Below are 24,012 nucleotides of genomic sequence, written 5' to 3'. Positions count from 1 at the left end.
AAGTGGGGTGAAGGAGTATTGTATTGTGATCAAACTTTTATTGTCTGATAAATGTTTTCTTCCTTTGTTAAAAATTAATGGACAGTCCTGTGACTCTGTTCATCCATGTCTCGAAACAAAAAATAAAAGTTACAGTCTGTTGAGCCAGGGTTTCATTCTGGTACCTAACTGTCCAGTGGTAACATCAGCCAGGGTGGTAACAGTTGGGAGGAGATTTGATAGAGGTGTTCAAAATCATGAGTCTCAATGGAGTAGATAGAGAGAAACTATTCCCCTTGATTTACCAGAGGGCACTGAATTAAGGTGGTTGGTAAAAGAAGCAATGACGACATGAGGAAAAACATATTTATGCAGTGAGTGGTGCATTTGGAAAGGGTGCTGGAGGCAGATTCAGTCATAGCTTTCAAAAGGGAATTGGATAAGAACCTGAAGTGGGGAAAACTGATGTGCTATGAGGAAAGGGTGGGGGACTAAGAAGAGCTGATTTGCCCTTGTGCAGAACCAGCATGGACATGACTGCCCGAATGGCCTTTTTCTGTGGTGTAACTTATTTTATGATTCGATTCTGTGATGTCACATAAACAAGTTGAATGTGAAGCTCCCAATCATGGTGGCACAGTGGTTAGCACTGCTGCCTCACAGCGCCAGGAACCCGGGTTCGATTCCCGGCTTGGGTCACTGTCTGTGTGGAGTCTGCACGTTCTCCCCGTGTCTGCATGGGTTTCCTCCGGGTGCTCTGGTTTCCTCCCACAGTCCAAAATACGTGCTGATTAGGTGCATTGGCCATGCTAAATTCTCCCTCAGTGTACCCGAACAGGCGCTGGAGTGTGGCGACTAGGGGGTTTTCACATCACAGTGACTTCATTGCGGTGTTAATGTAAGCCTACTTGTGACACTGATAAATAAATCTTAAAACTTTGAAAAAAAAACTTTTAAACATTGTGATATTTAAATGACCAACCCCACCTCCAGGGTTTGAGATTTTTAAGAGGTTGAATTTCAACCCTGGGATTCTAATTGAAAAATATTTGAAGAGTAAAGGTTTGGAAAGGCTGTATGAGTGTCTCTGACTCTGTGCAGGTTCGGATTGGTTGTTACTATTTTTTTTGATTGGTTGTTTGACTTTCCTCCCAGTCTGCAGCTCTCGGAGGTGCAGCCCATCTGGTGAATTTCCAAAGCACTGACACAGTGGCAGGGCTCTTGATGGCTCAACAATTCTATGACTGCCAAATGGCTGGATTTTCAATCCCAGCAGCAGAGCACAGGTAAGGAGCGTTACAGAGCGGCCTGTCTGGCAGTATCTGAAACTGAGATTATTTATACATTTTGCAATATGAACTGATGAATCTGCTGTCAGCATATGATGGAATAATATGTTCTAATCAAGTGCTTGCAAACTAATTAATTCCCTTCACACGCATTATGCATTCACCTGCTTGGGTGTATATTGTTACGACAACCAAACTCAACTTACCATCCAGGAACTGCAACCCCGACAGGCTTGGGGAGATTCTGAGCCTGCACAGATCGGGAGGAGGCGGTGCACGCACATTCCAGCAGTTAGAGGGCTCGGCCACCCTGAAAGCAGTGCGGCTGTGTGAAGGAAAGAAAAAGAAACGGTATGAAAACAGGGTCATGCGACTGGGAACAGAGCGCCATAAACGCAGAGGTCAGGGAGAGGGGTCACCATGAGGTCCCAAATGGCATTCCAAACAGGGGACTGAGCAAAGTCCTAATTGAGAAGAAAGAGAGAGAAGCAGAGTAAGAGGTTCTGAACAGGTAAAGGGCTGCAGTTGGCACACTTTAACTAATGGAATCTCTCGAGAAGTCATGGAGATCTGATTTGATAGCACAGTTTGGTGATTCCATGCTGCAGGCAGTTGGGGCATAGGTACCCCTTTGGAGTAGTAGTTTTTTGCTCGGCGCAGTCAAAGAACTCTTTTTTTATTCATTCATGGGATTTGGACATCGCTGGCTAGGCCAACATTTATTGCCCATACATAATTCCCTTCAGAAGGTGATGGTGTGTTTCCTTGGACCACTGCAGTACAAGTGTGGTAGGATCACTCGCAGTGCCTTTAGAAAGAGAGTTCCAGTATTTTACTCTCTGCAGAATTCTTGTCTCTGATCTGCTCTTATAGCCACAGTATTTATATGGTTGGTTCAGTTCAGCTTCTGGTCAATGGTAACTCCCAGGATGTTGATAGTAGGGGACTGAGCGATGGTAATGCTAAGGGGAAATGGTTAGATTCCCTCTTGTTGGAGATTGCCTGGCATTTGTATGGCATGAATGTTATTTGTCACTTATCAGTCCAAGCCTGAATATTGTCCAGATCTCGTTGCATATGGACAGGGACTGCACAGTATTTGGAGAGTCACAAATGTTGCTGAACATTGTGCAATCATCCACGAATGCCTTCACTTCTGATCTTCTGATGGAGGGAAAGTCATTGATGAAATAGCTGAAGATGGTTGGGCCTAGGACACTACCCCTGAGAAACTCCTGCAGCAATGTCCCAGGATTGAAATGAAGTTGTGCTTGTAAGTCGGTGCTGGAGTGCAGATTCGGGAATCCAGAGGGACGCAGTTTTTGGAGATGAGATCGCAAGCTGAGCTGTCATTCAGGCCATCAAGTTGGAGGAATTTTGAAGAAAATTCCAAGGCAAGACTTTCGATGGTAAAAACCGAAATCCCTCGTGAACGAGATAGAATTTCAACAAGATAAGCTGACCTACTGTTTATTGACATCTGTTGTTGAGAAATCCATGGAATTTGTCTTGGTTGCATCTGCTGTTTATTGTGAACTGTGGTGTGTTCAACCACAGTTTTCCTGTTAATTAACATGTACCTCATATTAACCCTGAATGTTATAATATAATAATTTACCATTACTATCTCTCTGAGCTGATATGGTAAAGTTTATTTTATTTGTTCAAAATCCATGGAATCTTGTGGTTTTATTCTCTTTGCAAGTGTCTTGGACCTGAAACTTTGTCTATTTTAACAAAAAGCTACTGGTCCCTCATCGGGTGGTGCCAGCTATTTAGGTTTTTGGTGCAGGGTCATAACATTACCTGACATGCCTGACTTCTGTTATTGTAAACTATTTTCAAATTGTTTTATTGTAAGTAAAGTATGAGTTTGAGCCATTAATTCATTCCATCAGTTCATTACAGGTTGTAGATATAACTGATAATCTTTTTAATGCAATTTTATTATACTTTACAAATCACAGCAATTAAAACGTTGGCAATGAGCTCAATTGCATGACATTTGATGTGCCTGGTTAGGTCTTTAATTTATTTGTATTCTGTGTTTGTACGTATCAACCGAACATTGTCCCAGTGACATTTCCCAAGGAACCAGATTACAATAACAGTTGAAATATGTACCTTTTTACCCCAAACCTCACACCCCTCTGTTTTAAGGAAGGGGCCATGATTTTAATCAATAAAGCAATAACTGAGATTTGTTTTATTAAAGTATATTTTCTAACAATATTATTAGAATTTACATCTGGGTTGAGGTTATTTGCCATATCCCCCAAATCACCCCCCCACCCCACTCCCCATGCATGTCTTCTGGCAGTGGAAGCAGCTCGCCATTGGCCGCCAGAGGGATCTTCCCGTCCCGCCAATGTCTATGGCGCTTTGCTTGGTTCACCCGTGCTGCCACTGGCTGTTTTACTGAATATAACACTGCTGTGCAAAATCACATTGGTCTTTAAAAGTGAAAGTCGTTCCACAAGTTATCACTGCAGGAATTTGCTGAAAATTCAGTTGTTGCAAACAGTTGTTTAATCTTGAAATTATTGCAGTCTTGAGCGTAGCTCAGTTGGTAGCACTCTTGCTTTTGAGTGAAATGATTGTAGGTTCAAGCCAGTCACGGATTTGAGTATATAATTTAACGGTGCTGTTGGTGCTGCTAACTGGTTAATAAGATGGTAGCCAGTTGCCTGTTCTGATGGTTCAATGTACAATAAACGTCCCATGATATTATTTGAAGTACTTTCCTGCTGCCCTGATGAACAGTCTTCCCTGAATCAGTACTGGCAAAAGATACATTTTCCATGCCATTCATTTAATGGATCCTCTTTGTGGGTCATTTCTGTGCACAAAGGTGACTTGCATTTTGATGTTTGGGCTTCCTAACAACGTTGGCAGCAAGATTCAGCTGGCAAATTAAAGTCCTGGAGCAGCCAGCTGGTGAGACATTGGCTGATTCCCACACTGTGTTTTGTGGCAGGTCAGGCTTCCACATAGGGAACTACTAGCTCAGAGAGGTGGCTCTGAGCCAGAATTGTTTTGTGGGTCCAAGAGGCCTCTTCCTAGCCCTACAAATATTAAAATTTGTTATGGACAGCAGAAAGCTGTTTTTTGATTGGTTTCCTACTTTGTAAGCAGATATCTCAACCCCACGGCTTTGGGTGTGATCCAGTTTTTCATTAATAACCCCACAGCAAACTTGAGATAGGATAAACTCAAAGGGTTAGTTTATTTGCACACATTCAAAATGCAGAAAGGAGGTCACAATGTCACCCCCTCACATTCGTACAATAAAGCATGGGATAGAGAGAAGGTTCTAGAGTACAAAGCCACATACGTGTTGTTTCATGTGGGATCCAGAGTCCAGAATCAAAGTCCAATGAGGTATTCCTTGATAAAGGTCGGTGGGCTGAAAACCCATGCTGTGATAATTCACTTTTCGGGTGGCACTAGCTTTGCACGATGAGATAAGTACGCAGAGATGAATCAGATGAATCCTGTTGGTGATGATGGTACAGAATTTCCAGCAGAATGGTAAACCCCAGGATATTGATGGTAATGCAGTTGAAAATCAAAGAGAGGTGGTTAGATACTTTCCTGTTGGACATGGTCATTGCCCGGCACTGTGTGACATGAGCGATGCTTGCTACTTATCAGCCCAAACCTAAATATTCACCTGGTATTGCCACACACAGGCACAGATTCTTCACTGTTTGAGAAGTCATAAAAGATACCAAACACTGGGCAACCATAAAAGAACATCCCCACTTCTAACCTCGTGTAAAGGTGGAAGGTTAATAGTAAAGCAGTTGAAGATGGTTGGGCCTTAGCCACTGCCTTGAGGAGATCCTGCAGTGATATTCTTCGCTGAGATAATCTTCCCCCAACAAATGCAACCGTCTTCCTTTGTGCTAGGAATGACTCCAGCCAGTGGATAGCTTTACTCTTGATTCCCACTGATTTAAATTTTGTTAGGGCTCCTTAATGCTCAGTCAAATGCTGCATTAATGTCAATGGCAGTCACTCTCACCTCAACTCTTGAATTTAGCACTTTTGTCCATTTTTGGATGAAGGTTGCAATGAGGTCAGGAACTGAGTGAACGTGGTGGAACCCAAACTGAACACAGATGAACAGTGCATGACAGCACACTCAACAACACCTTCCATTGCTTTGCTGAAGATTGAAAGTAGAGTCAGTAATTGGCTGCATTGGACTTGTCCTGCTTTTTGCGGACAGGATATACCTGAGCCATTTCCCACATTGTTGGGTAGATGTCAGTGCTGTACCAGAACAGCTTGGATAGGGGTCCAGCTAGTTCTAGAGCAGTCCTATTGCTGATATGTTGTCAAGGCCTATAACCTCTGCAGTATCAAATGTGCTCAGCTGTTTCTTGGTTTGAAGTGAAGCACATTAAAATTGGCTGAAGACTGATATTTATGATGCTCGAGATATCCAATTATTTGTGTAATTCTCCGCCACCATTCACCACTGGATATGGCGGGATAAAATCCCACCCGAGATCAACAGAGCTTTCCATTGTCTACTTCTCGCCCGCTTCGATTCTGGTGGCAGGCAGGTGGTAAAATTCTGGCCATTGAATATATTTGATGCTGTGATAGACAGATTCTTGAACTATGGGTGGGTCAAGGGTCATGGGGAACAGGTCTGAGTTGAGGTCACAGTTCAGATCAACCAGCCTGTGTGCTCAGTATGGCCTCCCATGTGCAGTCTTCCTTATCTGTTGTCTTTTGATGGCCACAACTGCTATTGGTGATGGCCGTTGAGGTGCCTACTGCTCATCTTGTCCAACCAATTCGATCTTCCAAATCAATCTGGCAACAATAGTATCCATGATGAGCAGGTGGATCTTACTGAGGGCAAATTGTCCCTTAGTATGCAAAGATGTGTAAATTAGATGGATTAGCTGTGGTAAATGCACAGGGTTATAGGGGTAGGGTGGGGATGGGTGATTCTAGGTAAGATACTCTTTTGAAGAGCCAATGCAGACTGGATGGGCCAAATGGCCTCCCTCTGCACTCTAAGGATTCTATGAGAAATGGGGTAAAAAACAAATCAGAAAGAATCACTAGACCATAAGATATAGAAGCATAATTAGGCCACTTGGCCCATCGAGTCTGCTCCGCCATTCAATGGCTGATATTTTTCTCATCTCCATTCTCCTGCCTTTTCCCCATAACCCCTGATCCCCTTATTAATCAAGAACCTATCTATCTCTGTCTTAAAGACACTCAATGACCTGGCCTCCACAGCCTTCTGCGGCAAAGAGCTCCACAGATTCACCACTTTCTGGTTTAAGAAATTCTTCCTCGTCTCAGTTTTAAAGGATCGTCCCTTTAGCCTGAGGTTGTGTCCTCTGGTTCTGGTTTTTCCTACTGGTGGAAACATCCTCTCCACATCCACTCTATCCAGGCCTCGCAGTATCCTGTAAGTTTCAATAAGATCCTCCCTCATCCTTCTAAACTCCAGCGAGTACAGACCCAGAGTCCTCAACCGTTCCTCATATGACGAGCTCTTCATTCCAGAGATCATTCTTGTGAACCACCTCTGGACCCTTTCCAAGGCCAGCACATCCTTCCTTAGATATGGGACCCAAAACTGCTCACAATACTCCAAATGGGGTTTGACCAGAGCCTTATACAGCCTCAGAAATACATCCCTGCTCTTGTATTCTAGCCCTCTCGACATGAATGCTAACATTGCATTTGCCTTCCTAACTGCCGACTGAACCTGCACGTTAACCTTAAAAGAATCTTGAACAAGGACTCCCAAGTCCCTTTGTGCTTCTGATTTTCTAAGCATTTTCCCATTTAGAAAATAGTCTATGCCTCCATTCCTCCTTCCAAAGTGCATAACCTCACACCTTTCCACATTGTATTCCATCTGCCACTTCTTTGCCCACTTTCCTAATCTGTCCAAGTCCTTTTGCAGCTCCCCCCTCCCTCCCCACTTTCTCAATACTACTTGTCCCTCTACATATCTTTGTATCATCTGCAAACTTAGCAACAGTGCCTTCAGTTCCTTCTTCCAAATCATTAATGTATATTGTGAAAAGTTGTGGTCCCAGTACTGACCCCTGAGGCACATCACTAGTCACCGGCTGCCATCCTGAAAAAGACCCCTTTATCCCCACTCTCTGCCTTCTGCCAGTCAGCCAAACCTCTATCCATGCCAGGATCTTACCCGAAACACCATGGGCACTTAACTTATTTAACACTCTCCTATGCAGCACCTTGTCAAAAGCCTTCTGGAAATCTAAATAAATCACATCCACTGGTTCTCCTTTATCTAACTTCCTTGTTACCTCCTCAAAGAACTCTAACAGATTGGTCAGACATGACCTCCCCTTGATGAAGCCATGCTGACTCAGTCCTATTTTATCATGCATTTCCAAGTACTCCGCGATCTCATCTTTAATAATGGACTCTAAAATCTTGCCAATGACCGAAGTCAGGCTAACCGGCCTATAATTTCCCGCCTGCTGCCTCCCTCCCTTCTTAAACAGCGGTGTTAAATTAGCTACTTTCCAGTCCTCTGGGACCCTCCCTGCCTCGAGTGATTCCTGAAAGATTACCACCAATGCCTCCACGATTTCCTTAGCTATGTCTTTTAGAACCCTGGGGTGTAGTCCATCCGGTCCAGGTGATTTATCCACCTTCAGACCTTTACAGGATTCTGGGAAGCTAATAATCTTCCTGGCAATCCAAAGAGCACAATGGCACATGCATACCCTGATCATTAAGTGCCCCTTTAAATATTGCTTCAGTAGCTCTGAAAGACGAGTTTGGTTACATTTCAATAGCGAGTTAAGAATTCCACAATTTTCTGTTTAAAATTGCGTGGGAGGGCCCTACTTTACATGTATTCATGAGGCTCCCACCTGCCTTTGTGCAGGGGCATAAAGAATGCTTTGCTGGCTTTGATTTTGTATTTTTGAAGTTATATAATATTGGGACAAGTTAGCTTTTCAGTTGACCATGATAATCATTTCCTAACAGCAAAGACACGTCTGCTGTTTTTAAGATAACCGTTTTAGTTTGGGGAGGTCGGACCTTGTTTACTTTACCTGCTTTAAATAATTTATGTTTGTGTTTAAAATTTATGTTTTGTACTTTTGAGACATTTACATTCAATTTTTTACTTGCGCAGCACAATCATCTCTTGGGGGAGGAGTCAGGAAAAGGATGCATTTGAATATCTGCTCAAGCAGTTTCCATCCACCCCTATTTCAATAGTCAGTGACAGTTACGACATTTTCAACGCCTGTAAGCAAATCTGGGGAGGTGAACTTAAAGATTGTGTTGAGCGGAGGAACAAGGATTCAATGGTGGTTATTCGACCTGATTCAGGGGATCCTGTAGAGACCATTTTAGAGGTACTTTAGAGACTAATATTAAGAAATTTATGCCATTATTAGTGACATTTAAGACTTATCTGGATCGACACATGAACAGACGGGGAATAGAGAGATATAAGTGGTTGATGTAGATAGGACAATGTGATCGGCGCAGGCTTGGAAGGCCGAAGGGCCTGTTCCTGTGCTGCACTGTTCTTTGTACTCCGACTGTGGTTTTGGGCCAGATTTATGCTCCTACATGTGGAATAGTGTTCCCATGCAAATTCTGGAAGTTACAGCCCAGACTCCAGTGTAGGTAAGCATGTGTATTAAACATGCTGTTTACTTCCCTCCTGTTACAAGCTCAACCTTTCATGCCAGTAAACTCCTGTTGTAGATAGATATAACCTCTCGACACACTGGTTAGCACTGCTGCCTCACAGCGCCAGGGACCCGGCCTTGAGTGACCGTCTGTGTGAAGTTTACACATCCTCCCCGTGTCTGCGTGAGTTTCCTCCGGGTGCTCCAGTTTCCTCCCACGCTCCAAAGATATGTGGGTCAGGTTGATTGGCCATGCTAAATTGCCCCTTAGTGTCAGGGAAATTAGTAGGGTAAATACATGGGGTTATGGGGATGAGGCCTGGGTGGGATTGTTGTCAGTGAAGACTTAATGGGCTGAATGGCCTCCTTCTGCACTGTAGACACTCTATGTTTCTATGAACTACAGTTATATTCAGTTCAGCCAGTGACTGCATATCAAGTAAACATATTATTGCATGTTTACAATATGAAATCACCTCTTGATAGCCTCAATTAGATGGCATTATTTAGCGCATGTCACTTATTCTAATTAGGGAAATGCAGAACTGGATATAAAACATATGTTAAGTCTAGCACAAAGAGATTTCCCATTTGATACATTTAGAAGTTGTTTTGAATCATTTAGATTATTACATCTAACTACATATATATTTATCATTTTGACTATATTTTTCTCGAGAAGATTTGTATTTATTAAATTGACTTCAATGAGCTTGGAGACCATAGCAGATTTTTATGGGCTGCACCAAATTTCTACTGACCTTGGTCTGGTTGTCTCGGTAGGACAGAGACACTGTATAGAGGGACAGAAAGCTAGTTTGGGTGAGAGACAGTTGGCACACCACTTGGGGTGGAATTTTACAGCCCTGTCGTGATGGGGGGAGGGTCCGTAAAACACAGCAAGCCATTGACTTCAGAGGGACCGGAAAATGCCAGCAACGGGATGGGCTGGCAAATCCTACCCCTGGAATGTCACTCAAAATTTGGCAGAGTCTGTGGAGGTGTCCACATTCTAGATTCCGTAATGCTGACTGAGGAAATTATGTTGGGAAAGAGGGGAAATGGTTTTGTAGTAAAACACTGACTCTCTGTACAACCTGAAGAGGCATTTAACCAACACTATGATTTTGAGTTTAAGTTTATTTATTAGTGTAACAAGTATGCTTACATTCACACTGCAATGCAGTTACTGTGAAAATCCCCTAGTCGCCACACTCTGGCACCTGTTCGGGTCACTGAGGGACAATTTAGCACGGCAAATGCACCTAACCAGCACGTCTTTTCGACTGCTGGAGGAAACCGGAGCACCCGGAGGAAACCCACGCAGACACGGGGAGAATGTGCAGACTCCACACAGACAATGATCCAGGTTGGAAATTGAACACGGGTCCCTGGCGCTGTGAGGCAGCAGTGCTAGGCGCTGTGAGGCAGCAGTGCTAGGCGCTGTGAGGCAGCAGTGCTAGGCGCTGTGAGACAGCAGTGCTAGGCGCTGTGAGACAGCAGTGCTAGGTGCTGTGAGGCAGCACTGCTAACCACTGCACCGTTATGCCACCCTGTTTACATCATTAAAAATGATTATAATTGCAGTTCATATGGGAAGTTATGGGCCATGTGCTCTAGTTACTGGCTAAACAAATAAAATTTGTTGCACTGTTATGCAAGTATTCCATTTTTCTTCTTGCTGTGTTGCTGATTTTTTAAAGCAGGTGGCCTCCATTTCATAGCTGCATGTATTCCATTGTATTGTTGTATGCTGTGCTTTTTCAACAAATAGATATACCATCTGACAAAATACTACAGTGGTGTTGGTATGAGCACAGTTACAGCTTGGCTGCTACTAGGTTAGCTGCTCCTGATCAAAAAGGATGCAAAACACAGTTGCATTTATTGAGATAATCACACTACAGTGTCACCTGTACACAAGATAGTAATGTCACACTACAGTGTTACATCAGTGTCATCTTGGGTGGCACGGTGGCACAGTGGTTAGCACTGCTGCTTCACAGGGCCAGGGACCTGTGTTCGATTCCCAGCTTGGGTCATTGTCTGTGTGGAGTATGCACGTTCTCCCCGTGTCTCCGTGGGTTTCCTCCGTGTGCTCCGGTTTCCCCCCACATTCTGAAAGATGCGCTGGTTAGGTGCATTGACCCGAACAGGTGCCAGACTGAGGCGACGATGGGAATTTCACAGTAACTTCATTGCAGTGTTAATGTAAGCCTTACTTGTGACTAATAAATAAACTTTAACTTTTAAACCTGCATGCTTCTTTGTTACTTACACAGCCCGAAAGGCAGGATTTGGGATATAGCTTTACGCGATCCCAAGGCAAGACTTTTTTGCAGTGGAATTTTTTGCAGTGGAATTATTCTACTCATCACCTTGTTAATGGTTGCCCGGGTAGAGTTAGTGCTGGGGAATGAAACATTTTCCATCTTGGACATCAAGCTATAAAGTTCCCTCAGCTCGACCTCAACAATATATCTCAGATTCAATCACAGAAGAAGCATGTTTACTCCATAATGTGACTTTTATTCCAGACCTCTGAATTCCTTTAGATGATCAGTTTATAGCCAATTGGCAGCATTTTTATGATCCAGCCTCATACTGTCCAGGAATTGGGTGTAGACTACTCAGCCTTCTTTTTTTGGGGTAATATAGCATCATGGTTATGTTACTGGATTGGTAACCCTGAAGACCGGTCTAATAATCTACGGAATATAAGGTTCAAACCCTGTCAGGGTAATTTGAAAATTTAAATTAGCAATCAAAAAATATCTGGAATTTAAATATTCTGTTTCAGGGACAGTGAAACTGTTGGGATTGTGCTAAAACTCCAACCAGCTCATAAATGTACTTGGGAAAAGCAATCCTGTTGTTCTTTCTTGATCTGGCCTATATGTATGCCAGTCCCATACTGGCGTGGCTACCTCTCCGGTACCTTTAGGGATAGATACTATGGCCGGAATTTTACCGTCCTGCCTGCCACGGGAATCGGAATGGGTGAGGAGCAGACCATGGAAAGATCTCGGATGTTATTTTACAGTTTCGATACGAGCGAGGTCGTAAAATCCTGCCCTATGGATGAAATGTTTTGGCCGTCCCAGCTGGCGGGATCTTCGGGTTCCCCGGTGGCGGAGGGTATAAACAACGAGAAAATTAATTGCCAGCGGTGAGACTGGAAGATCCTGCTGCCGGCCAATAGCGGGCAGCCTTCACTGTCAAAAAAAACACTGCGGAGGGAATGGAAAATCCTGTCCTATGTCAGCTTTGCCAAGTGCCTATATTTCGACAATTATTTTTTACATACAAATTCAAGCTGTCCAAAGCTGACACTATTTCCCTTTTTCTGGACTGAATTTGAACCCAAGCACATAAGTATCAACCAATCCCCACAAAACATGCTCCATGTATGCAGGAATTGATCCTTTGATTAGGGGATCCTGTAAGTAATGTGGACAGAGCAGGTTATCTTATTCTTGTGTGGTCCATGCAGCTAAGTGTGATGAACAGCTTAATATAAATCATTATCCGAAGACTTTTGTAAAACCCTGCAAACAATGCCAAGCTTTTTATTGAGCCAGCTGCTGCTGTTATCATGCCTAAATTATTAACTTCATTAACATTTATGAGCCCCAATGACCACCCAGCAGAGGTGGTGCGCAGGTTTTATGTAGATCATTCGAGTTAAAAGGCCAAAGTTTGACATCTTAAGATATTGATCAGCAAAGAATAAGTAATGAGCATTTTCTCATAACCTGCAGGTCATCAGAATTCTGGAAGAAGTCTTTGGGAGTACTTTGAACTGTCAGGGCTATAAGTTACTACCATCTTTCATCCGCGTCTTTCAAGGAGATGCAATAAATCTACATTCCATAGAAAAAGTACGTGGAATTTTCTTTTTGGTATTTGATTGGAGTCATAAATGTACTTCATCCAGTAAGGTATACTGTAAAATCTGGATTTTTATTCTGTCTTCCAGATCCTAAACGCTCTTAAAAATAAAGACTGGAGTGCAGAGAATATTGTTTTTGGATGTGGCAGTGCCCTTCTGCAGAAGCTCAACAGAGATACGCTGAATTGCTCTTTCAAATGTAGTTATGTGGAACGAAATGGAAAAGGGGTAAAGATGCTTAATGTCTTGAGTTACAAATAATAAGAAAATCTCAGATAAGGGCTACAACTGGTGACACACCAAGGCTTTGAGAATGTGAATGGGTATCACATAAAATATCAACTGACCTCTGATTTTACAGAGCGGAGGAACAAAAAAATTATGCCGCATTTTTTACAGCCCCCACAAATGATGCTGTCTCATTGAATACACATCTGTCATTTCAATAACTCTCAAACATTTCGCCAGGTTTTTATCACTTTTGATGCATGGGTATGTTTCCCAGTTCACCAGTATGTTTAAAATATATTGGGTTACGCACAGATAATTTTATAAGACGATGCAATAAAGACGGATAATTGGGCCTGCGCTGCTGTCCAACCGTTCAGTTTTATGGCCAGAGAGTCGTGGATAACATGCAGGTGTATTTTAAATTTTAATTCTGCATTTCCATTGGCCAAAGCTTCCCTTCTGGCAGGCCATGCTCCCTTTTCAACAGCCTCTCATAAACAACTTTCAAACCGTGGTGGGTTCCGCTGTACCATCTTGTCCTTTATTCCACCGTCACAGAGTGGGGCCGGCATCCTCCCAAAAAAATTCTAACCTCCGAATTCGTGTGAAAACTGGAGTAACTCCCGTCGATTTTTTTTTCAGTGGGATTTTCAAAATGAATCTCCCTCACTCTGTGCACTGCAGATTGCCCTAGCGAGATCCACATTGAAAATCAGTGGGTGGGGTCTAATCCCGCTGGAGAGGCTGGCAGCATAGCGCTGAGCAGGCCACTGCGCATGCGCCGATCTGTCAGTGCCGGGATTGGCGCATGCGCAGTAACCCCGCACTGTTGGCCTCCCAATTGCTGGCCAGCCCCACAAACCCGCAAATCACTAGCCCTCCGACAACCCCCCCTCACCTCCGAACCCCCTGATCACTGGCCTCCCGGCAAGCCCCAATGTCCCACTGCCCTCCACCCCCCGCACAGTTCTGACCCCCCTCCCACTCCAATGACAAGCCCTGATCACCCCCATCCCGCCCTCCGCCCGCGATCCGCATGCAGAGTGGCAGCGGGACTCCTCCCCACCCTGGCCAATCACCCCGCCCCCAATAGGCTTTGGCCCCATCCCCTTGGTACTGCCTGATGCCTGGTGGGCAGTGCAAAGGTGCCCCTTGGGCATTGCCACTTTGCCTCTTGGGCGGTGCCCGGGGCCAGGCTGGCACTGCCCAGTGGGCACACCCCCTCCTTATCCCCGACCTCCTCGGGGGCCTCAACGGCCTCTAGTCCCTCCAGCGGGGTCAGGCTGCCAGTTCCTCATTAGTGGGCCGTTGTTGTAAACCCCTGTGGCGGGAGGTGGGGTGGAGAAACTAGCAGGCCAGAGACTTCAGTCCCCGGTCCGCTAATCACATTCAAGTTCAAATTTTAATGTGGAAATTAGCTCTGATCTGATTTCTGGCACGGAGCTGATTACCAGCTGATAAGTAGCCATCCAGCTTAATTCCACTCTTCAGCTCTTGGTCTGTAGCCTTGTAGGTTGCTTCAAGTGCATAACCAAGTATCTTTCTAAATGTTACAAGGGTTCCTGCCTCCACCACCCTTTCCAAGCAGAAAGTTCAAGTTCACCACTATCCCCTGGCTGTAAAGAAATTCCCTTTGGATTGCCTCTAAAATTCCTACCTCTAACTCTAAATCCATGCCTTCTGGTTATGGATCTCTCAGCCAAGAGGGCCCATCCACTCTATGCAGATCCCTGAATTTTATACACTTCAGAAATCATCCTTATGCCTCATCTGTTCCAAAAAAACCAACCGTAGCTTATCCACTCTTTCTTCATAATTAGAATTCTCCAGTCCGGGGAATATAAATCTCCTCTGTACATTCTCTGTCCAATCATATCTTTTTGAAACTGCAGTGACCAGAACTACATGTGTCCAGAACTGCACTCTGTCTGTGGCCCAGCTAGTGGGTGGGGTTTTCCGGCCGCGCTCACCCCAAGACCAGAAAATCCCGCCTGAGATCAATGGACGTTGGCATGGTCCGTGTCCTGCCCGCTACAATTCCCGTGTTGGGTAGAACGGGAAAATTCTGCCCAGTATCTTGTGCAGTTCCAGCATAATCTCTCCGCTCTTCATGTGATTTTATGATGCTTTGATTCTTTGATTCTGTAACTCAGCTAATAATGGCAAATACGCCATGTGCCTTCTTGAGCACCTTTTCTACTTATGTCCTACCTTCAGGGATCTGTCAACGTGCACTCCGAGATCCCTCTGTTCCTCTACATTTTTCAGTATCTTACCATCAATTGTGTTAAATCACAGCATGGCAAAGCTGATCATATGTTTGTTGGCATGCACGTATTTTCATTAGAGAATACTGTTGTCTAGCTTGGCATGTTTGAAGATTATTTAAAATGGGTGTTGCACATCCCCTTTTAACATCTGCCTTTCCTGAGTCAAAGTACTGTGGGGAGGGAGGTCTGTCCAAACAACAGGGGGAAAAGAAACACAAACAACCTTAGAATGCTCTGAGTGCTGTTTCAAGCTCATGCTCAAGTGTTATTCATAGAGATTACAGTGCAGAAGGAGGCCATTCAGCCCATCGAATCTGCACCGACAACAATCCCACCCAGGCCCTATCCCCATAATCCCACATATTGCCCTGCTAATCTCCTTGACAATAAGGGTTAATTTAGCATGGCCAATCAATCTAACCTGCACATCTTTGGACTGTGGGAGGGAACCGCAGCACCAGGAGGAAACCCACGCAGACACAGGAAGAATGTACAAACTCCACACAGCCACCCAAGGCCAGAATTGAACCCAGGTCCCTACAGCCAGAATGTAACTGCTGTAGGATACCAGTTCAACAGGAACTAGGCACAAGTACCAGCTGCCCAGTTTTCCTTTCCCAACTCCCCTGCATTCTGTCAGTGATAGATGTCATGGGTCAGAAGATCAACGTTAATTACAACGTCTGCACGTGTAAATAATCCGTTAGCAAATGTTATTTTCATGAGCCATATTTGCTATTTGTGAACTTCTCTGTTTTTATAGAACAATTATGAGGGCAGCAAATTTAAATGGTTTGCTTATTCACTGATCGTGTGTGCTTTGCAAAAGTGACAATCAGCAGCACCTACTATTGGGTCAGCATTTAACTACTTGTGTGTGTTATCATTAGCTGGATGTCTATAAACAGCCAGTGACAGATCCTATCAAAGGTTCAAAGAGGGGCATGCTAACTCTGAGGAGAAATCCGGATGGAAGCATTGAAACAGTACAAGAAGGGAAGGGGAACCCAGAGGAGGTATGGCAGCCAATGACTTTGGTCCTTTTATTCCTTTCTTTTGAAAATGTGTCTTTAGTTGAGGGGAAGGATAGACCGAGTGAAGGGAAAGGACAAGGTTCATGTGACTCTGTCCAAGATTAACAGCTGCAACTCTGACAGTGACATTTGGCAGCACGCTTTAGATTAATCTAATTATCTGCCTGGATAACTGAAATCTAATGAAGCATTCATGAAAACAAAAAGGGTCAACATTCAGAGTCAAGTGCAGCACAATATATACAAAGTTCAACCTTATGTAGGGATGACTTTCAAACTTTTCTGTTTGGGGTGCTTGGTACAACTTTGGACTTAGGCAGACCTCCGCCCTAAGTTTTAAAAGGTAGTGTCAAGCCACCCAAAAGAAAACAAATGTGTTTTGTCTGTAGAAGTCAGTGTACTGAAACAACATATTGGCGAGCTGGTAAAAAGCTATGGTTTACAGAATTCATGTGACACAGTGTTCAAGATAAGTGTGCCTGATCCCTGAACTCTGATGACCCGGTGGCACAGTGGTTAGCACTGCTGCCTCACAGTACCAGGAACCCGGGTTCAATTCCCGGCTTGGGTCACTGTCTATGTGGAGTCTGCCTGTGTTTCCTCCGGGTGCTCCAGTTTCCTCCCACAGTCCGAAAAATGTGCTGGTTAGGTTCATTGGCCATGCTAAATTCTCCCTCAGTGTACCCGAACAGGCACCGGAGTGTGGTGACTAGGAGATTTTCACAGTAACTTAATTGCAGTTGTGTAAGTAAGCCTACTTGTGACACTAATAAATAAACTTCTTTAAACTTTTAAAAACTCTTATCAAAGAAATACATTCATCCCTTGATGCGCTATCAATAAGGCGAAAGACTACCGATATGCCAATATAAGTGTAGGCTTTTATTCACAACAGAATCAGGAGCAGATCCCAACAATTAACCGACCTGGACTGAACAAGGGGGAGGAGACAGCCACCTTTATACTAGGTGCTGAGGGGAGGAACCAAACTGGAAGGGGATGTGTCCAGGTATGACAAACACACACAACGGTGGTCCATATAGGACAAAGGCACAACTGAGGTCCACCACATTCACCCCTTCCTTTTAAAAAAACAACACGGGGGTGAAGCGGAAACAATATCACAAGTCCAGACGAACCGGTGGCTTGATCCGTCGTCGCGATCGTCGTGGTGCAGGTCGCAGAGTCATAGAATCATAGAATCATAGAAACCCTACAGTGCAGAAGGAGGCCATTCGGCCCATCGAGTCTGCACCGACCACAATCCCACCCAGGCGTACCCTCACATATATTTACCCGCTAACCCCTCTAACCTACTAATTTTAGGATTCTAAGGGGCAATTTTTAACCTGGCCAATCAACCTAACCTGCACATCTTTGGACTGTGGGAGGAAACCGGAGCGCCCGGAGGAAACCCACGCAGAGAGTCGTCCGAGCAGGGAGCGATGTCGGCCCAGGCTCCGTACAGTGAGCGTCGAGAGAAGGCGCTGGGTGGTGTGAAGCGGACCGATCCGTCGTCCCGTCCAGTCGTCGGGTACTGCGTGGCGACGGCTCCGGCGACTCAAGCGAGCTGTACATAGGGGCGAGAGGAATGAGCAGTGGCCCTGGTGGCGTATGGGGAACGGTGGGAACCGGAGCTGGGGGGTGGGGGGCTGCAACAGGCTCTGGGCGCACTACATTGGAGACAGGGACTGAGGGAGGAAGAGGCGTAGCAGTCTCCGAATGGACGACACCAGGGACCGTGGGGCGGAAGGACGTGGTGACCTCCGGGGCACCCGCGGGTGCCAAGTCACGGACAGAAACCGTGTCCTCCCGCCCATCAGGGTACGCTACATAAGCATATTGGGGATTAGCGTGGAGCAATTGGACCTCCTCGACCAAGGGATCTGCCTTATGGGTCCGGACATGCTTCCGAAGCAGGACGGGTCCCGGGGACATCAGCCAATCCGGGAGCGAAGTACCCGAGGAGGACTTCCTGGGAAATGAAAACATCCGCTCGTGAGGGGTCGTATTGGTCGCTGTGCACAAGAGTGACCTAATGGAATGTAATGCGTCCGGAAGGACGTCTTGCCAACGGCTGACTGGAAGGCCCCTAGACCGTAACGCTAATAGAACGGCCTTCCAGACGGTTGCGTTCTCCCGCTCTACTTGACCATTGCCCCTGGGGTTATAGCTAGTGGTGCGGCTGGAGGCAACGCCTTTGGCGAGCAGGTACTGCCTCAGCTCGTCACTCATGAAAGAGGACCCACAGTCGCTATGAATATAGGCTGGGAAGCCGAACAGGGTGAAGAGCTTGTTCAGGGTCCGAATCACTGTAGCCGTGGTCATGTCCGAGCAGGGGAAGGCAAAAGGGAAACGTGAGTATTCGTCAATGATATTCAGGAAATAAACATTGCGGTTAGAGGAGGGGAGGGGGCCTTTAAAATCAACGCTAAGGCGCTCGAACCTGCGAGTGGCCTTTACAAGGTGCGCCCTACCTGGCCGGTAGAACTGCGGTTTGCACTCAGCACAGACCCTGCATTGCCTGGTAATCGTCCGGACTTCCTCAAGGGAGAAGGGCAGGTTACGGGACTTGACAAAATGGAAAAATCTGGTGACACCCGGGTGACAGAGGTCGTTATGGAGGGACTGTAGCTGGTCTAGTTGGGCACTGGCACATGATCCACGGGACAGGGCGTCTGGGGGCTCATTGAGCTTCCCAGGCCGGTACATGATGTCATATCTGTAGGTGGAGAGCTCAATCCTCCACCGCAAGATCTTGTCATTCTTAATCTTGCCCTTTTGCCTGGTGTTAAACAGGAAGGCAACTGACCGCTGGTCCGTAATTAAGGTGAATCGTTGGCCCGCGAGATAATGGCGCCAGTGCCGGACGGCTTCCACGATGGCCTGGGCCTCCTTCTCGACCGAGGAGTGTCGAATCTCAGGACCTTGTAAGGTCCGGGAAAAGAAGGCCACCGGACGGCCCCTCTGGTTAAGGGTGGCAGCTAGGGCAAAGTCAGACGCATCACTTTCCACTTGGAATGGGATGGATTCGTCCACAGCGTCCATTGCGGTCTTCGCGATGTCCGCTTTGATGTCATCGAAGGCCCGACAGGCCTCCTCCGCCAGGGGAAAAGAGGTCGATTTTAGGAGCGGACGGGCTTTATCTGCGTAACGGGGAACCCACTGGGCATAATAGAAGAAGCCCAGGCATCTCCTCAGTGCTTTGAGGGTAGTAGGGAGGGGAAGCTGCATAAGGGGACGCATACGGGCTGGGTCGGGGCCAAGGACACCATTTTCTATCACGTACCCAAGGATGGCGAGGCGGCGTGTCCGGAAAACACACTTCGCCTCATTGTATGTGAGGTTCAGGAGAGTGGCCGTACGAAGGAATTTTTGTAGGTTGGCATCATGGTCCTGCAGGTCATGGCCGCAGATGGTGACGTTATCCAGATACGGGAAAGTGGCCCGTAGTCCATGCTGGTCCACCATTTGATCCATGGCCCGTTGGAAGACTGAGACCCCATTGGTGACACCAAAGGGGACTCGGAGGAACTGGTAGAGGCGGCCATCCGCCTCAAAGGCAGTGTATGGGCGATCCTCCGAGCGGATAGGGAGCTGGTGGTAAGCCGATTTCAAATCGATCGTTGAAAAAACCCTATAGTGCGCGATGTGGTTGACTATGTCCGCGATACGGGGAAGAGGATATGCATCTAGTTGGGTATACCTGTTTATGGTCTGGCTGTAGTCAATCACCATGCGGTGTTTCTCCCCCGATTTAACTACGACCACTTGCGCCCTCCAGGGGCTGGTGCTGGCCTGGATAATCCCTTCCTGGAGCAAACGTTGTACCTCGGACCAAATGAAGGCCCGGTCATCCGCACTATAGCGCCTACTCTTGGTGGCTATAGGCCTACAATCCGGGGTGAGGTTATCAAATAACGGGGGGGGGGGGGGGGGGGGTGATCTTGAGGGTCGAGAGACTGCAGGTGGTGCGCGAGGGGCGCTGCCGTGACGGCGCCTTGCAGACGGAGAGCGGGGGATAAGGGCCATCGTACTGCAGGATGACGCTTCTATGATGGCTGAGGAAATCTAACCCCAGCAGTACAGCTGCGCAGAGTCGCGGCAGCACGAGGAGCCGAAAACGCTCGTAGACTGTGCCCTGTACCGTCAGCGTCACCAAGCAGCACCCGAGGACCTCCACTGAGTGAGAATTCGAGGCCATGGAGATGGTCTGGCTCCAGGGTCGCACGGGAAGGGCATATTGACGCACTGTGCGAGGGTGTATAAAACTTTCCGTGCTCCCACAGTCAAACAGGCAGTTTTCTGCATAACCATTTACCTTGATCTCCATTATGGACTTGGAGAGTTGATGTGGCTGCGACTGGTCCAGGCAAATCGATGCCACTGTTGAATTAAAGAAGAATCCATCTTCGTCGCCGTCTGATGACGTCACGGATGAAGCTTCCTGCTCAGCTTGCCTTGATGCCAGTCTCAAAGATGGCGACTCCCGCACTTCCGGTGACCGCATCAAAGATGGCGATTCCCGCACTTCCGGTGACCGCATCCAAGATGGCGATTCGCGCGCAGCCGCCGCCTGCATCAAAGATGGCCGCGCCCTCGGAGCACACATGGCTCCACGAGTCTTCAGAAGCGGCTTTGCTCTGCAGACTTTAACAAAGTGGCCTAGCTTACCGCATCCGGAGCAAATCGCGTCCTTTGCCGGGCAGTGACGCCGAGGGTGCTTAGGGAGGCCACAAAAGTAACATTTGGGCCCTGCTGGAGCAGCCGTCACAGTGGAGCCGTCAGTGGAACGGGATCCCAGGTAAGACCCGAGATTATGGGAGGCTGCTTCTAACGTTTCAGCCATCGTGGCCGTTTTCCGGAGGTCTAGGTCATCTTGTTCCAGCAGACGCTGCTGGATGTATGTAGACTCAATGCCCGCAACGTAGGCGTCCCGGATCAGGTCCTCCGTGTTCTGAGCTGCTGAAACAGCCTTACAGTCGCATGCTCGGGCGAGGACTCGCAGGGCGCGCAGAAATTGGGCGCACGATTCTCCTGGCTGCTGTTTGCGGGTAGTTAGGAGGTGTCTGGCGTAAACCACGTTAGGGCTCTTTCGGAACTGCCCTTTTAGGAGTTCGATAGCGTCCGCGTAAGTAGCAGCGTCCCGGAAGATTCCATAGACAGTTTCGCTTACCCGGGCGCGGAGCACGTGGAGTTTAGCAGCGTCGGTGTCGATGGCCGTAGCGGTGTCGACGAATGCTTCGAAGCAGTCCAACCAATGATCAAATTTATCAGAGGCTCCAACCTCTTGAGGGTCTAATGCTAACTTGTCGGGTTTTAGAAACTGCTCCATACTAGTAACTGTTGTGAATAAAATTGATGCGCTATCAATAAGGCGAAAGACTACCGATATGCCAATATAAGTGTAGGCTTTTATTCACAACAGAATCAGGAGCAGATCCCAACAATTAACCGACCTGGACTGAACAAGGGGGAGGAGATAGCCACCTTTATACTAGGTGCTGAGGGGAGGAACCAAACTGGAAGGGGATGTGTCCAGGTATGACAAACACACACAACGGTGGTCCATATAGGACAAAGGCACAACTGAGGTCCACCACATCCCTTTAATCTGTTCGGCTTTCTAAGCATATTCAGTTGTAAGTGTCATTGAAACAGCTTGCTGCACCATTAGGATTGCTTGGCGATAGATGTATCCACTTCCTGGATTTGGCACATTTCTTACTTCCTTGAAAAGCTCCACTTTAAGTACTTCTGGAATGCAGATGAGTTACTTGTGTTTGAGTGGCATCTAAACTCCACAGTGGAAGCTGAACTCTCTTTAACCACAAAGCAATGGAATAATCCCAAGATGAGAGAGGCAAGTGTTTTACTCAGAGGGTGGTAAGTGTCTGGAATGCGCTGCCAGAGAAGATGGTAGAAGCAGACACAATAACAATGTTTAAGAGGCGTCTTGACAGATATGTGAATAGACAGGGAATAGAGACATACAGACTGCATAGAAGCAATGGGTCTTTAGTTTAGAAAGGCTTCATGTGTCGACGTAGGCTTGGTGGGCCGAAGAGCCTGTTCCTGTGCTGCACGGTCCTTTGTTCTTTGATTATAAGACGAGTTAAAATTGCTAGAATTTGTCTTAGAGTTAGGATATAAGTTTTAAATTGTAGAGAAAATGTGATTGCAGTCTTACATGATTATTTTACTTGTCTTTAGGACCTCCTGGTTGCTGTTTTTGAGAATGGAAATATTCTCCAAGAATACACCCTTGCCGAGGTCCGATCAAACGCAAAGCTGCAGGCTGATGACCCTCAGTGCTTCAAGCCAAGTGTAGAGTGGCTGCATGGAAGTTTGTTAAAAGGAAATTCATAGCATTAGAGCAAAATACGTGGCTGGGCAGTCACCTGGATGCATTGGTTAAAGTACCTTCAGCTGATGAAAAACACACAGGCTGAAACCGTCAGACTTCAGCTTGCCATTGTGATCCGTCCATCAGAAAAAAAGGCTCTAAGATTTCATCAGTAAAAATATTCTGTAAGAGCATGGAAGATGTTTTTAATGTAATTTCAATAATACATTTGTAATGTAATGTTTAAATATCCCTGGCAATGAGTTGATGTCTCCACAGGTACCTTCTGGAAATTAATGTCTCAAAATTATGAGTTTCCAAAGAAATTAGTCACTTGAGGAGAACAAAATACATCCTGGCCCATTTTGTGTGGCTGGAGATGCACAATTACCTGGCTTCCTATCACATTGAGGCAGGCAGCGCACAAACTCTGCATTTCTCCTCATCTAAATAAATTCAGTGTACAGCCCAGCGCAGAACATGCCTGTGGTGAACCATAGATGGTTACCACTATGGGTACTGAACCATAGATGGTTAGCACTATGGGTACTTGTACATATGTTACTGTTGTTACTGTTGGGGTTAGGGTTGGGGTGTTCTACCTGTTGGTATTGTTCTGTGGTACACTCCGGTTGGCTCCGCCTACCTGTAGGAGTATAAAGGTCACTGCACTGCCTAGTGACCCTTTAGTCTGGGATTGTATTGTTAAGCAGTATGCTCCATTCTTGTTACTAATAAAAGCCTTTATTTCCCGGGTACGATCCAGCCTCCCGAGTGAATTAATCGCGCATCAATGCCATTGACAGAGTGCATGCTTAAAAGGGGCTCTGGTAGCATGTGTGGCTAGCACGTGCTTCTGTTACCCTGTACCTCTCAAACGGAAGTTTGCACGCATTGTAGAGGAGCTGCTGCAGACTGGAAGACTTGGATAGAAGCAAAAGTACAGAAAATTGAGTAGCAATCAAAAGAGAGGGGTCCCAGATTTTCTGATGTGGCACTAGAGGTATTAATTCAAGAGGTGGAAAGAAGGAGCAATGGCATGGTTTAATAGAGTCTAGGAGGCCCTCAAGGCACAACCCTGAGGAAGCGACGGAAGCAAGTGGCCAGGGAGGTCAATTCCAGAAGTGTGGCCCAAGAAGTTGGGTGCGGTGCTGGCAAAAGTACAGTGACCCCACACAGATAGACAAGATCAATGATCACTCCTTCAAAAGACATTGCCTACCCACGGCTCCACCAGCTGCTCACTGCAACATTCCACCCCCCCCCCCCCCCCCCCACCGTCACTGACCTATCAGCCT

General features: G+C 46.4%; 1 protein-coding gene across 1 annotated transcript in view; it reads left to right on the top strand.

The window, feature by feature from the left end:
• Positions 1 to 23,471, top strand: part of nampt2 (nicotinamide phosphoribosyltransferase 2) — a 50,354-nt gene extending 26,883 nt beyond the window's left edge. The window contains exons 6-11 of the mRNA XM_078203224.1: positions 1,135 to 1,265; positions 8,434 to 8,659; positions 12,703 to 12,822; positions 12,921 to 13,061; positions 16,225 to 16,350; positions 22,582 to 23,471. Of these exons, the coding sequence (XP_078059350.1) occupies positions 1,135 to 1,265; positions 8,434 to 8,659; positions 12,703 to 12,822; positions 12,921 to 13,061; positions 16,225 to 16,350; positions 22,582 to 22,737 (900 nt within the window). The 3' untranslated portion in view covers positions 22,738 to 23,471. The remainder of the gene's footprint in view (positions 1 to 1,134; positions 1,266 to 8,433; positions 8,660 to 12,702; positions 12,823 to 12,920; positions 13,062 to 16,224; positions 16,351 to 22,581) is intronic.
• Positions 23,472 to 24,012: the final 541 nt, after the last annotated feature.

Source organism: Mustelus asterias, chromosome 3, assembly GCF_964213995.1.
Source record: "Mustelus asterias chromosome 3, sMusAst1.hap1.1, whole genome shotgun sequence".
NCBI classification, from domain to species: Eukaryota; Metazoa; Chordata; class Chondrichthyes; order Carcharhiniformes; family Triakidae; genus Mustelus; species Mustelus asterias.
Note: the sequence above shows the minus strand (reverse complement) of the source record. Positions and strands in the feature narration are given on the sequence as shown.